This window comes from Lissotriton vulgaris, chromosome 8, assembly GCF_964263255.1.
Source record: "Lissotriton vulgaris chromosome 8, aLisVul1.2, whole genome shotgun sequence".
Classification (NCBI taxonomy): domain Eukaryota; kingdom Metazoa; phylum Chordata; class Amphibia; order Caudata; family Salamandridae; genus Lissotriton; species Lissotriton vulgaris.
The window spans coordinates 1,295,808,250-1,295,824,751 of NC_141696.1; the positions used below are offsets into that span (position 1 = coordinate 1,295,808,250).

The window sequence follows — 16,502 nt, forward strand, 5'->3', positions numbered from 1 at the left end:
CTTCTTCCTGACATGCATTTTCTTCTGTTCCACTTTAATTTTCTTCTTCACATCATGCTCCGCACTCATCACACCCTAAGTTTTACTAATCCTCCACACTGGACACGTTAAGGTATGGGCTTTTCTTTATCAAAACCACTCAAGTTGGACAATACCAGTGGTGGCATGAGGTGTTAATCTGTAGTTTTCTACCTTGCATTGCATCTCCTTCTCCCAACACAACTCCCTCAATAGGTATTAGAATAGCTTCTTTTAAAGCCTGTTGAATCTCTCAACCATACCATTGGCTTCTGTGTGGTATAAAACTATCTTGGTATGTTTAATACCCCACCCAACAAATATTTCTCCATCTCTTTAGAAATGAACTGAACTCCATTGTCCGTTAACATACCCCGTATGTAACCTAGTTGTACTGTTTGATTTATTGATGTATCTATCTGACTATGCCCCCTCATATACCCCTCTATGTAACCTATTTGTACTGTTTTGATTTATTGATTTATTTGTATGATTACGCCCCCATCATGTACCCCCTCTATGTAACCTATTTGTACTGTTTTGATTTATTGATTTATTGGTATGAGTACGCCCCATCATGTATCCCTCTATGTAAAGCGCTCTGATATCTGCAAAGATCTTGTCCGCGCTATATAAAAATTTTAAAATAAAAATAACCCCTTCCATGCTCCATGCTCTTGACGAGCTTAGCTCGTCATGCAGCACAGTGCTCCTGTGCTCATGACTAGCTCAGCTCGTCATGAACCATGGGATTCAAAGGCTCTCAGCACAGCAGGGGAAACTCTCTAGCATGGATGTGGTTAAGGGAAAGCCTTCACGTTCAAACACCTGATTAAGGAAATTGATGACATCACAAGTCAATGGAATTTGTAATAGCCACTTCATGCCATCTCAAATACATATCTAACACCACTGCCACCTACTTGTCAGCTCCTGAATACTTGATGGGACCTACAATATCTAATGCAACATCTTCCCATGGCCCCACTGGCAACCTCCGTAAGACCATCGGTTGTACCCTGCATTTTAATGTCTTATACCAGTTAAGACATTATGCACACTTACACATCTCTCAGCTTGTTTATCCATACTTTGACCAATATTTGAGTCTCTTTTATTTTGGAAATACCACGATGATTCATGTGCAAGTTCAGTTAAATTATTCCTCAAAAATGTGGGTGGAACTGTGTGTCCATCGAAATACCAAGCCATCTTTGAAAGAAAACTCCTCTTTATACATGTCATAATCCATTCAGTACCTTGTCTACATTGCCATTATTCGACCAACCACCCTTGAGTCTTTGATACACCAGTTGCAAAACTGTCTGTACCGACCACTTCCAACCACTCCTCCTCCTTTGTAATGTTATCACGGATCAAACACATTTTAAAATCCCCATGATCCTCATCTACACATCCTTATCTAAAATACTCTTCCCCACCAAGCACGAACAGCAATCTGCTAAACTATCCTTCACACCAGGTATGGAAGTTACATTAAACTGACATTTCTGCAGAGATCCCACCTATCTTCTAATCCTTCCTGAAATGTCATGTAATCCTTTCTTCTCAAAAACCTCTTTCAAAGATTTATGATCAGTTTTGATTTCAAACTTTCTACCCCAAATACACGTCTTCAATGTGTGTACAGACCATTAAGCTGCCAGTGCTTCTTTTTCTATTACAGAATAATTCAGTTCTGCTGCACTCAATGCTCTCAAGATAAATACAATGATTCACTTGACTCCCTCAAGATGTTGCATTAGAACAGCCCCCAAATCTTTTGAGCTAGTATCCGACATTATGATGGTATTTTGCCCTGGTTCAAACCTCTGTAGATTAGAAGCGTCACATAAACATGATTTTACATATTTGTACTCCCTCCCACAATCCCTGGACCACGGAAACACTACACCTTTCTTTAATGATGCTCTCATATTCTTAGTTCTTTGCAAAGTTGGGAATGCATTTGTTTTAGTACTCTGACTTTTGCAGCGTGAATCTTTCTGGATTCACTATGCTGTGCATTATTCCGCGATCTGGTGGTTGGGTCCGGATTCGTAGTCTTTTTTTTTTTCTCTTTTTTTTTTTGTAGCCCAGGTGGGCGTCTACTTCCCACCATTTGGTGCACCTTCGTGACGTCGGCACGCTTCCTGCAGAAACTCCCACCCTTGGGCGTCATCTTCAGATTCTTTTTTCCGCCGTTGGGTCGCATGAAGCTCCGGAGAAGTTTCAGGAGAAAAGAAGGAAATACACCAAGTTTTTGAGGAAAAAGGACCGAGGGAAGTCGGAGAAGAAGACCTCCTAGAGCCAGAACGAAGAAAGAGGAGAAAACCTCGTGATACTCGACGGCCAAGGAGAAAGCGCGCGCAGGGGGCCCCCTGAGCGAGCACATGGACAACACCCCATTCAAAGTAATGCCGTAATTGCCACCACAAGTACGCGCAGAAGGACCAGCATCCGGTCTGCAACCTCTGCCTGCCGATCGACCACTCCAGCGAGGATTGCAACGCCTGTTCAATCTTCACGCCGAAGACTTTGAGAGTTCGAGAGAGACAGAGGGTGGCCCACCACACGATGCAAGGGAAAGGGACCACGCCGACCCTCTACCAGCTGGGTGCCTCCTCCGACGAAGAGGAGAACATCGCCGAGGGACCAGATGACTTCACGGTCGCAGAGACCGATGTGAGACCTTCAAAAAAGGTAGGAGAGTCTACGACCCCGAAAACCCAGACAGGGCCTAGAAAGCCTGAGGGAGAACCCCGAAAAACAGAGGCTAAGTCCTCGAAAGGAGCGCCGGCGATGAAAGTTTCGACGTCCGAAGCCGCATCCTCCGAAAGGCCCAGCGGATCCTTCGAAAAGGACTCCCAGATGGCAAAGACCAGCGAAAAGCAAAGGTCGTCGAAGCAGACCCTCGAGAAGGGACCCTCGAGCGAGAAGACGCTCAGAATGGCCTCGACGTCGAAGGTACCGTCGAAGAGACCAGCCGAAAAGCTCGACGCCGAGCAAGCGGCAGAGATGGAGAAAAGGAGAAGAAGGCTCGAGGCCGAAATGGAGAGTATGCTCCAGAGGAAGAGAGACTTCGACGAAAAAATGAAGAACTACTCGATTCCCTCGATGACCTACTCGATTCCCTCGAAGACCGCTGCGACCGCCGAAGAGGTAGAGGTGCAGGAGGACTTTGAGGCCGAGGAGCCACCGAAAACTCTAAACCCCACAGATGAGGGATAAGAGGAGGACTTTTACCGCTCGGAAGGAGATTACCTCCGCGAGAGCTACTACTCAGAATCCTCGGCGTCGCTAGAGGAAGAATGGCAGGATCTCGAGGCCGATAACCCAGAGGAACCTGTGGAGACATACCCTTCGAGGCCTTCGCCGCCAGACGACATCGGGGCTTACTATGAGGTCGCCAAGAAGGCTGCAGCAGTCTACAAAGTGAAGTTGGAGGAGGAACAGACAAAGGCTGACTTCCTGCTAGAAACTTTGCTCCCCTCGCAGACGAAAAGCAGTTTCCTGCCCATGCTGAAGAGCGTCACGGCCCAAGGGACTGAAGCCTTCAAGGAACCGGCTACATGCAGGTCAGTGACCCCGAGGACGGAGAAGAAATACAAGTTCTCCTCCGAGGACCCCCCCTTATATCCAGGGCACCGTGGCAGCTGACTCTATAATCGCGGCAACGGCCAGAAGAAGGGCCAACGTGCCAACCACATCTGGGCCACCACCTGATAAGGAAAGCAGGAGGGTGGACCTCACTGGAAGAAAAATTGAAAGAAATGCTGCTATGCATTGGAGGATGGCAAACTCCAATGCACTCCTGAATAGACACCAATATCAGCACTGGGATGAGAGCAGCCAGTTGCTGAAACACATGCCTGAGGAGTACAGGCAGAGGGCAGCCCATCTCGTGGAGGGGGGAAAGGACATAGCAAACGCATGCCTGAAGACAGCCCTAGATGGGGCAGAAACATTTAGCAGGCTGATGGCCATAGGCATCACTGAGAGAAGGCAAGCCTGGCTCAGAATATCAGGCTTCAAGGCAGAAGTGCAGAACAACATCCTGAGCACCCCCTTCAACGGGGAGACGCTGTTCGGAGCATCAGTAGATGACAAACTGGCTCAGCTGAAGAAGGACAATGAGACTGCCAAATCAATGGGAGCCCTACAATTCAGGGGGATGCGGAGAGGCACCCCCACAAGGAGACCAAATGGTAGAGGTGGAAGCCAGCAATCACATTCGCAACAGTCACACCACGATGGTCAACAGAGTGACAACCAATGGCACCAGGGTCAACAGAGGCAGAATTGGAACTCCCAGAATAGGTGCCAGTCCTTTCGAGGGAGAGGAAACGGACGGGGCCAGAGACGGAGAGGTGGTGATCAACCCCCCCCCAAAAGTGACTCCCATGAGGAAGGAGGCGCTCACCCACCCAAAGCCTCAGGGGGGAGAGCACCAACAGCTAAGGGGAGGCTCACACGGACACGGCTCAAGAGAACACACAACACCAGTAGGGGGAAGGTTGAGATTTTTTCTACACGAGTGGAGAAAAATAACCACAGACAAGTGGATACTAAACATTATACAGCACGGATACTGCATAGAGTTGGAAAGATATCCACCAAGCAGAAAGCCAAAGAGAAGGGGTCACAAGGGCAAAGAACTGCAGTTGCTCCAAGAGGAAGCTCAAGAACTGCTCCTCAAAGAGGCCATAGAACAAGTCCCGCACAGAGAACGGAACAAGGGAGTGTACTCAAACTACTTCCTAGTACCAAAGGCGGACGAAAGCCTAAGACCCATCCTGGACCTACGGTTCCTGAACACCTACGTAAAAACTCAAAAGTTCAAGATGACTTCCCTGCAAGAGGTCATCCCACAAATAAGGCCCGGGGACTACTTGTCCACCATAGACCTAAAAGACGCATACCTGCACATCCCCATGAACAGGAAACACAAACACATGTTAAGATTCAAGGTGAACGAAGACCACGACCAGTTCACAACCCTGGCTTTCGGACTCAAGTCAGCACCAAGGGTCTTTACCAAATGCCTCGCGGCGGTGGCCGCACACCTACGAAGGAAGGGTATACATGTGTACCCCTACCTGGACGACTGGCTCGTGAAAGCAAGCTCTTACACGAGGTGCAAAGTTCACGCAGAACAGGTCACAAGAACGCTCACGAACCTGGGCTTCTCCATCCACTGGTGAAAGTGCTCCATGGACCCAGAACAAGTGAAAATCTTCCTGGGAGCCCTGATCAACACGGTCGAATGCAGAGTGACACCCAGCGAGAAGAGAACACTCAGCCTGCTGAGGGAGAAACGTCACTACCAGAAGGGGCAAGTTTTGACAGTGAGGACGGTGAGCAAGATTTTGGGGATGATGGCGTCATGCATCCACCTGGTCCCCAATGTTAGTCTAAAGATGAGACCACTACAGGAGTGGCTGCAACAGCAATGGTCACAAGCAGAAGGAAGTTGGGAAGATCTAGTGGTTGTTACGCACAATGTGCAGGAGGAGATGAAATGGTGGACGCAGGAGAATAGAACGATGGGGAAACCTCTAACGCCACTGGACCCAACTGTGACCATCACCACAGACGCATCCCAGAAAGGATGGGGTGCACACATGAACAGGCTCAGAGTGAGGGGTCTGTGGAACCCAGGAGATGCAGTCAAGCACATCAACTACCTGGAACTGAAAACGGTGTTGCTGGCCCTCAAGGCCTTCCAAAAACACCTTTACAACAAAAGGGTGATGATACAGACAGACAACACCACAACAATGTTTTACATCAACAAGCAAGGGGGGGACTCGGTCATTCCCCCTGTCGAGCTTGGCTCAAGAAATATGGAGATGGGCGATTCCACTCAGGATAGACCTGCTTGCCATACACCTGCCAGGGAAGGACAATGTGGAAGCGGATTGGCTCAGCAGGCAAGCGTCGGTGTCCCACGAATGGGAATTGAACAACCAGGAGACAGAGAATCTGTTCAGGAGGTGGGGCACACCAACAATAGACCTGTTTGCAACACGCCAGAATGCAAAATGCCAACACTTTGCATCGAGGGAACAGGAACCGATGTCCCATGGGAATGCCCTATGGATAAGCTGGTCAAAGAAATTTGCCTACGCTTTTCCACCGACGCCACTGATCCCCAGAGTCCTGAACAAGTGCAGGTCGAGCAACATGACTCTCATCCTGGTGGCTCCCCAATGGGCGAGGCAGACTTGGTACTCTCAGATTATGGAGATGTCGCAGGGCAGAGCACAAAAGTTCCCAAAAAGAAGAGACCTTCTCTCCATGGAAGGGGGACAAGTTCTACACCCAGAACCAGAAAGCCTCAGCCTGTCAGCGTGGCTCCTGAGGACTTAGAGTTCGCACATCTAAAACTACCAGAGAGCACACTTCGGGTGCTGAGAGAAGCAAGGAGACCCAGCACGCGGAAGTGCTATGGGGAGAAATGGAAGAGGTTCACGCAGTGGTGCCATAGGAAAAACCTGGAGAGAAAACGGACGAGAGAGTCTAGAGTACTTAGATGTATGTATGTATGTATTGCGATTTATATAGCGCACGTATCACCCGAAGGCATCAAGGCGCTTGCCTTGGGAACCCGTCCTGGTATTCCCCTGTGAGATAACCTCAGCAGGGTATCCACAAGGTGAAAGCCAGGCATCCCGCCGCGAGGGGCCGTAGTGGATACCTCACGCACCTGATCAAAGCTAAACTAAGCTTGTCCTCGCTGAGGGTTCACCTGGCAGCGATTGTGGCATACACAAGAGGAGAAACAGGAAGAAGTTTCTTCACTTCCAGAGTAGTTAAAAGGTTCTTGGAAGGAGCGAAGAGAATAGCGCCACCCAAGAGGATGCCGCCGCTGGCATGGAACTTAAACGTGGTACTGACGGAACTCATGAAGCCACCGTTTGAATCCATCCATAAAGCGTCACTACAAATGCTGACAATGAAGACAGCTTTTCTAGTAGCAATAACATCGCTACGCAGAGTAAGCGAGCTACAAGCTTTGACGCTGCAAGAACCGTACATACAAATACACAGTGACAGGGTCGTGATGAGGACAGACCCGCATTTCATGCCCAAGGTAGTGTCTAAATTCCACATGAACCAAAGTATCCAGATACCTAGCTTCTTCCAGAAGCCCACGTCAAGCGCGGAGAGGGCGCTCCACACTCTGGACGCAAGGCGGGCAGTAATGCACTATATAGAAAGGACGAAAGAACACAGGAAGACAAAGCAATTCTTTGTGTCCTTCGCAAGGAGTTTCCTGGGTAGACCAGTGACTAAGAACACCATAGCAAGATGGATTGCCAAAACAATACAGCTCTGCCACAAGCAAGCTGGTGAAGAGCTCACGGAGGGGCCACAAGCCCACTCAACCAGAAAGAAAGGGGCAACGATCGCCTTCCTGGCAAACACGCCCATCCAAGACATATGCCTGGCGGCAACATGGGCTTCAGTGCACACTTTCACTAAACACTATTGCGTAGATGTGCAGATGAACAAGGAAGCACAAGTGGGCCAAAGAGTCCTTCAACATATCTTTAACAACCAACGCTCATCTTCCACCCAGCCGCCACATGAGTGACAAAACCGCTACGAAATCTATGCACAGCATAGTGAATCCAGAAAGATTCACGCTGCAAAACGAATAGTTTCTTACCTGTCGGTGAAGTTTTGCAGCTTGAAGATCTTTCTGGATTCACTAGCGAACCCACCCACCTCCGCCAGAAAGATGAGGCTGGAGAAGGTGGAAGGACATAGAGTAAGATAGGAACGTTTAACAAGACAAATATACGTGAAGAAGTTTACGTTGAAGGAAAGTTTAATACACATAGCCATGGATTCACCACAGAGACAAAAAAAAAAAAAAGGAAAAGAAAAAAGAATCCGAAGATTGCGCCCAAGGGTTGGAGCTTCCGCAGGAAGCATGCCGACGTCACGAAGGTGCACCAAATGGTGGGACGTCGACGCCCACCTGGGCTACAAAAAAAAAAAAGAGAAAAAAAACTACGAATCCGGACCCAACCACCAGATCGCGGAATAATGCACAGCATAGTGAATCCAGAAAGATCTTCAAGCTGCAAAACTACACCGACAGGTAAACTATTCGATCCCAAGAAATGTAATAACCTCTTCTTGGCACACTGGACTGCCATATTATTAATAGTATCTACCAACTCATTTCTTGGCTCAATACTAACTTGTGTGATTCTGTGTCCCAAGCCGTCTATCTCCCACAGATTGAATGAGCATGTTTCTGCTCTTAGCGTAAGCCAATGTTCGAGGCATGTGGGCTGCTGAATTCATATCTGTGCATAGATCGCCGCCTAGTGTTGGGTCCGGATGATTGCACATTGTTGTCCTGGAAGAGTCTTCGAAGTATCACGAGATAGGTGGCTCCTCCCCTGGACTACAGTGCGCATGGGCATCGCCTCCATCCCCAGATTGTTTTTTTCCGCCATTGGGTTCGGATGCGTTTCGGTTCCCTCTGTCGGAATCGATAGTTGTTTAATAACTTTCCTTACTTGAGACCAAAAGGTCTTTAGGATTGGCGTCGGTATTGTTCATCGTTCGGGTCTGTTTATTCCTCAGCTCCGAACACTTGCTGCCCTTCCGCGTGCTCTCGGCGCGGATGGGCCTACACGACGCTCCAGACTACTTAACATGGAACGAACTCCGTTTAAGAGGTGCCCGGTGTGCACCTCAAAGTATTCACACCTCGACGTGCACCCAGTGTGCAACAAGTGTTTGTCGCCGGACCACGATGAGGCCAGGTGTATGGCCTGCTCCAAGTTCCGGTGTAAGAAGACTCTCAAGCTTCGTCGGGCCGCTAGACTCCAGGCCCAGTTATCAGCGCCCCCGCCAGACAACATCTTCGAGGAAGACGTTGAGGACGACACCGTCTTACAAGTTTCGGACTCCAGCCCGGCGTCGGAAGATGACAACTACGACGCAGGGGACGAGGAGTTTGAGGAAGTAGTCGGAGAGGTAGGGGACGACGACGGGGCCATTGCCACCGTGGAGGATAGCTCAGAGGAGGAGCATCCTCAGACTGACTCAGGGGTCAATCCCCATTATACGGCCCAGGTCGAGGGATCGCCTTCGGGCCTTACCCAAGACCTCAATACTCGTCCCACGACCCCGCCTCCGGGCCCGGCCACGGACATTGGTGATGCGCCACTCCCGGTGAAGAAACCGAAAGTGAAGCCATCAGGGTCCACACCAACGGTATCGAAACCGAAAGTGAAAGTCGCACTGGTGGGAAAGAAGGCTCCAGAGGCCTCAGCGCCTAAAAGGTCCAAAATGGCCGCCGTCATCAAGAGCCACGCCAAGATGGCCGACCTGAAGACCCCGGTGTCGAAGGCGAAGGCGACCGACGCGGCTGCGTCGGCGCCGAAGATGGTCGAGGTCGATGACCTGAAAAAGGCCTCGAAGAAGCGTCAAGACGACCCCAAAGCTCTGGCTGCGCCGATTCCGGTCGTCAAGGCAAAGGGTGGTGATGTGTCGGCTCCGAAGACCGTGCCTTTGACCGCCGACCCTATTCCGGACTCAGGGGAATCGCTCGGGCCGGGCCAGCCCTCCCAGTCCTTGACAAAGAAGGTCACGGAATCCCTTCAACGTATTCGGAAGGACGCATCGGCTCCCGAACCGAAGGATGTGGTGCCGAAGCCTTCACAGAAACCGGCAAAGGCGCAGGCGCCGATCCACTTCACGCTGCCGCCGAAGACGACGCCGAAGGCTTTCGCTCCTAGACATGGGGCCGGGGTGCCCTTGAAGCTAGTGTCGACGCCTAAAGCGTCATTGGTGGTGCCGAAGCCTCGGCTCCAGCCACTCGCGGACGAGGAGCGTCGAGAGGTTGTCATCGATGCCAACACAGGCAAACTCTCTCTCCTTAAAAGGAAGATCACCTCAGAGCCAGTGTTAGAACATTTTCGTATTCCACTCAAAAAGAAGTTGGACTCTGCGGGTACTTCTGCCCCTATAGAGCCTGCATCTCCACAAAATCTAGGACTCTCACCAACTCATTCTAACGCTGGGGAAGGTGACAGAGATGAGGAGGACGAGTACAATTATCCAGCGTACTCGGATCCAGAGGAGGTCAATGAACCTTGGTCTGCTGGAGGCGACACTGAGGACCCTCAGTCAAGTCACGAACCGCAGCTTTTTGCAGCGAAAACTTCTCCAACAGAGGACTCTGCAGCCTTCAACGCTCTTATTGAGAGAGCTGCAGCTAATCATGATGTCGACCTCCATGCGGACCCAGTGGATGTCGATTTTCTGTTTGACACTTTCTCAGTGGCTGAAAAGTCGGTCAAGACATTGCCTATGCTCAAGGGAGTGCTGAAGCACGCGCCAGAGGTTTTCAGGGAGCCCACTCGGGCGCGAGTCATCAATCCTCGTATTGACAAGAAATACAAGGCAGCGCCCACTGATCCAACGTACATCAAGGGACACTTGCCACTGGATTCTTTGGTTGTATCCAACGCACGCAAGCGGGCAAACTCGCAGACCACGGGTGATGCTCCTCCCCCAGACAAAGAATCGAAAATCTTTGAAGCCTCAGGAAAACGTATTGCTGCGCAGGCAGCTAATATTTGGCGCATTTCAAACACGCAGGCCCTACTTGCACGCTACGATAGGGCGCACTACGACACCCTAGAAACACTTCTTCAGCACTTACCTGATCAGTACAAAGAGGGAGCTGAAATGTTAATTCAGGAGGGGAAGCTAATCACCAATGCTTCCATTAAGTGTGCACTGGACGTGGCCGATACCGCCTCCAGGGCTATAAACACTAGCGTGTTACTGCGTAAGCATGCATGGCTTAGAATATCAGGCTTCAAACCAGACATACAGACAACCATCTTAAATCAAACAGTTAATCCAGACCACCTGTTTGGCCCTGAAGTGGATGCAACCCTTGAAAAAATGAAAAAAGACAGACACTGCTAAGTCTATGGGGGCCCTCCAGTCCCAGCAGTTTCGGGGTGGTTCCTTTCGCCGCTCCAATAACAGGCACCTCAAGGGGTCAGGCATCGCAATCCACGCAGTACTATAAAAGTAACACCCAGACCTCATACACCAACAAGGGTAGAGGTGGTTACAGGGGCAACCACGTCAAAGGCAGGGGACGTGGAAACAACAGCTCCAGGTCCTCCACCACCAACAAACAGTGACGCCTTGTCACTGCCCCCCGACCACACAACACCGGTCGGGGGGAGACTCCAGCAGTTTCTGCCCGCGTGGAAATCCATCACCACGGACAGGTGGGTCAAATCTCTTATCCAGTACGGTTACTGTCTGGAACTTACTTCCACTCCACCAAACATACCTCCAAAAAACCGTCCTATGTCCGGTGAGCACTTGCACTTGTTGCAGCAGGAGGTCATAGTCATGCTGCAAAAAGGGGCAATAGAGCTCGTGCCACTGCAAGAAAGGGGAACAGGAGTTTACTCTCTGTACTTTCTAATCCCCAAAAAGGACGGATCCCTCAGGCCCATCCTGGACCTCAGGCCCCTCAACTGGTACATTCTGTCAGAACACTTCCATATGTTCACGTTGCAGCAGGTTCTCCCTCTGCTTCGGCAGGGGGACTACCTGGCTACTCTGGATCTCAAGGATGCATACTTTCACATTCCCCTGCATCCTTCACACAGGAAGTACCTCAGGTTCACAATTCAAGACCAGCACTACCAGTTCAGGGTTCTGCCTTTCGGGGTCACCACAGCGCCTAGGGTCTTTACAAAGTGCCTGGCGACTGTGGCGGCGCATCTAAGACGTCAAAACATCCACGTCTACCCCTATCTGGACGACTGGCTCATTCAAGCACAGTCGGAACAGTGCGCCGACCACGTGTCCCGCACCATTCATCTCCTGCACGATCTGGGATTCTCACTGAATTACCCAAAATCCCATCTCCAGCCCGCCCACATACGGCAGTATCTGGGCGCGACAATAGACACTCTGGCAGCCACTGCGCAGCCAAATTCAGTGAGAGTCGCCAGTATTCAGACGCTGATCCAACGATTCAGACCTCAGCACTCGCTTCCAGCGAAGGTGTTCATGCAGTTGATAGGCATGATGGCCTCCTGCATCTCCATTGTCCCGCACGCGAGGTTACATATGCGTCCGCTTCAGGAGTGCCTAGCACGTCAGTGGACTCAGGCTCACGGGCAACTGACAGACCTAGTGTTGGTGAGCGGTCGGGCGTACAACTCTCTGCATTGGTGGAATCCACAAAACCTTTGCAAGGGCCGACCGTTCCAAGAGCCTGTGCCACAGATTATCCTGACGACGGACGCTTCTCTCCAGGGATGGGGAGCGCATGTACTCCACTACACAGTGCAGGGACTATGGACACTACAGCAAAGGAAGATGCATATCAACGTATTGGAACTGATGGCGATCTTCATGGCCTTAAAGGCATTCAAAGTACATCTGTGCAACAAGGTCGTGTTGATCCGGACGGACAACATGACGGCCATGTACTACATTCAGAAACAGGGGGGCACACACTCTCCGCAGCTGTCTCATCTGGCTCAGAACATGTGGAAGTGGGCCATTCAAAGGAACTTTTTCCTGATGGCAGAACATCTCCCAGGCAAAGACAATCAGATGGCGGACCTGCTCAGCAGGCACAGCCACCAAATGCACGAGTGGGAGATACATCCATCAGTACTCCAACCGTACTTCCAAAGGTGGGGTCATCCAGAGATAGACCTGTTCGCCACAAGGGAGAACGCAAAATGCCAAAGCTTCGCCGCCAGGTTCCCACACCCGCAATCGCAGGGCAATGCGATATGGATGAACTGGTCAGGCAGATTTGCGTACGCTTTTCCCCCAGCACCTCTGATACCGCTGGTGGCACGCAAGCTCAGGCAGCACTCGATGACTCTGATCCTGGTTGCTCCAACGTGGGCTCGCCAACCATGGTACACCACATTTCTGGAACTTTCTGTGGTACCGCATCAAAGGCTTCATCTCACACCCAGCCTTCTGACGCAGAGCCATGGCGACATTCAGCACCCAGATCCGCAACAGCTCAACCTGGCGATCTGGCTCCTGAAGTCCTAGAGTTTCGCTACCTCAATCTTCCCCCCGATTGCATGGACATCATTCGGGAGGCAAGAAAGCCCACTACTAGAGCATGCTATGCGGCTAAATGGAAGCCGTTTGTCATTTATTGTGCAAACCACGACATTAACCCGCTAGATGCTTCCATTCAGAACATCATATGTTACCTGTTCCATCTGTACCAATGCAATTTGGCGTATTCTTCCATCCGCATTCACCTGTCTGCGATGGCCGCATACCTCCAGAATAGGCAACACCTATCACTTTTCAAGGTTCCTGCTATCAAGGCATTTCTGGAAGGACTCAAAAGGGTCATTCCACCACGAACACCACCAGCTCCAGAATGGAACCTCAATGTGGTTCTTACAAGGCTGATGGGTCCTCCTTTCGAGCCACTACACTCTTGTGAGCTTCAGTTTCTGACTTGGAAGGTGGCTTTCTTAGTAGCAATTACATCGCTACGGAGGGTTAGTGAGTTGCAGGCTCTCACCATCCAAGAACCTTTTTTCCAAGTCCATGCCAACAGGGTGGTGCTCCGCACTAACCCTAAATTTCTACCCAAGGTTGTATCTCAATTCCACATAAACCAGACAATTGAGTTGCCAGTGTTTTTTCAAAATCCTGAGTCGCTGGCGGAGCGGATGCTCCACACCCTTGACGTTAAAAGAGCGTTAATGTACTACATTGACAGGACAAAGTATTTTCGAAAGACCAAGCAACTTTTCGTTGCATTTGCCTCACACCACAAAGGTAACGCTATTTCCAAAGCTGGTATCGCTAGGTGGATCGTGAAATGCATTCAGATCTGTTACGCTAAGGCTAAACACACTCTCACAATTCCACCAAGAGCCCACTCCACCAGAAAGTTGGGGGCCTCTATGGCTTTCCTTGGGAACATTCCCTTAGAGGATATTTGTAGGGCAGCCACATGGTCTACCACACATACTTTTACTAAACATTACTGTGTAGACGTGCACTCTAAACAGCAGGCAGCTGTTGGTCAGGCTGTTCTCAAGACACTTTTTCAAACTGCTGCAGCTGGCACGGGCGGCCGCCAATGATAGGAGGACTGCTATGTATTCTATGCACAGATATGAATTCAGCAGCCCACATGCCTCGAACTGCAAATGCTACTTACCAGTATGCATCTGTTCTTGGCATGTAGGGCTGCTGACATTCATATCGCCCGCCCTCCTCCCCGGCGCCTGTAGCAGCTGCAGTATTCCTATTTATATATGCTCAGAGCATGGGCATCACTCACATAGTTCACTCCATCTCGGCCAATGGCTAAAAACAATCTGGGGATGGAGGCGATGCCCATGCGCACTGTAGTCCAGGGGAGGAGCCACCTATCTCGTGATACTTCGAAGACTCTTCCAGGACAACAATGTGCAATCATCCGGACCCAACACTAGGCGGCGATCTATGCACCGATATGAATGTCAGCAGCCCTACATGCCAAGAACAGATGCATACAGGTAAGTAGCATTTGCATTTCACTTAGCCTTACAGGTACCTCTCACACACATCTGTTGTGTTCCTCAACATCACTACCATAAATGTGTACGCTGCCTTGGCATATTTTCACCCAACTAATGCCTTTTCCAAATTTCCTCCATTACCCTCAAACACAGCAGCAGCTAAAATGACCCCAAATGGCATTCACAAAAATGTTAGTCCCAAAGGGAGTCTTTATGTAGGTTCACTTGAAGAGAAACATTTCACACAATTTACAATAACCAACATCTCAGTTATATTAGGCAGGGGATAGTTATCTACTGTAGGAAAGTGCCCTTTTTGACATGGTCACCCCTGCTTTTTGCCTGGTATTTGATAAAATTTCGATTGGTAGTGCACTGGGTTCCTGCTAACTAGGCCATTTCCCTAAAACTGTGCAATTGTACCCCAATTGGCAATACCTTTAGCACCCCTGTAGGTCCCTATCAAATGGTACCATTGGTACCGATGGCATGGGGTGCTAAAGAGGGTTCCTAAAGGCTGCAGCATGAATTGTGACACCCTACGAGACCCTCACCAAGCACGGGCAGTCAGCCATTGCAGGCTGCATGTCTTGGTGCAGACAAAAGTGAAAACCCAACATGGCACACACCTCTGTGTGCCATCCCCTCAGACACTGCATGCAGTTGGGTAAGTCAACTGTACAGCAGACCTTCCAGCCCTAAGGCAGGGTGTGCCATAATGCATGTGTGGACATATCTGCATGAGCAGATATGCCCCTGTGCTGGTCAGTTAAATTGCTGCCAGTCCTAGGGAAGCCATTTAAGTACATGTGTGGGACACTGGTGAAAACGAGTTCCCCAGCCACATAATGGCTTCACTGTAACACGAGATGTTTGGTATCAAACATCTTGTATTAATAAACCCACACTGATTCCAGTGATGGATTTATTAATACATGCACCCAGAGGGCACATTAGAGGTGCCCCCTGAAAGCCTACCAACTAATAGTGTGCTGACTGACTGGTCCTAGCCAGCCTGCCACCATAGACTAGTTTCTGACCCCCAGGGGCTAGGGCATTTACTCTCAGGAGATTAAGAACATAGCCTGCTCTGAAAGAGGGTGTTTAACTCCCTCCCACAGGATGACCTGCAAATTAAAATTGCAAGTCAATGAGCTTCAGATAGACCACCACCTTTTGTATGTGAATCTGGCATTCCTACACAGGAAAGGATGTCACCCCTCACCTTCCCCCACCATCTACCCTCCCCCCTACCCAATGTCCAGGGCCCATTTGGCGCCTGGATAGGCGTGAAAATTAGTTAGTCAGAGAGACGTGTTCACCTTCAGGCTAGTTCCATCCCTAAAGTGGGCTACCTATAGTGAATGCAAAAATCAGACGTCTGCCATGTTTGTGATGGCAAACTTAGGAATTCTGGGACAAGGTTATGCCCAATTCCCAAAGGAAGTGGTCATATAGGGGGCGTAGTGACCGTTGAGGCAAGTAGCCATTGGCCACTACCCTACACTCCCCTAACGCCCCTCTTTAATTCGCCAATGTAGAAAAGACAGTGCAACATTTTAGAAAGCAGTAGATTCTTCTTTATTGAGTTACAAAGGATAAAACCTCAACCAACACCATTCTCCCTGCGCCTTCTATCTTTTTCTGCGCTCAACATTCTCACCTAAACTCCAACTCTAGAACTCTGATATCATGCTGGAGTGTTCTAGGAGCAAGGGATACCACCCAATGCAAACCACACTGTTGGCAGTGTCACGGTTACACAGGCTACGCTCCATAGTCCATGCCCAAAAAAGTTTCCTCTTGAGCCACATTAGATCTAACCCTCTGTGTGTGCTAAATGCAGGTTCGAGGCATGTGGGCTGCTGAATTCATATCTGTGCATAGATCGCCGCCTAGTATTGGGTCCGGATG

At 50.0% G+C, this 16,502-nt stretch overlaps 2 protein-coding genes across 3 annotated transcripts in view; both read left to right on the forward strand.

Annotated features, from left to right (window-relative positions):
* Positions 1-16,502, forward strand: part of RDX (radixin) — a 441,143-nt gene that overhangs the window by 223,559 nt on the left and 201,082 nt on the right. The gene's annotated exons all lie outside the window — the stretch shown is intronic.
* Positions 4,750-7,917, forward strand: LOC147698639 (uncharacterized). Its single transcript, XM_086933473.1, has 2 exons — positions 4,750-6,555; positions 6,712-7,917. The coding sequence occupies exons 1-2, from the start codon at positions 5,232-5,234 to the stop codon at positions 6,729-6,731; spliced, it is 1,344 nt and encodes a 447-aa protein (XP_086789599.1). The 5' UTR covers positions 4,750-5,231; the 3' UTR covers positions 6,732-7,917.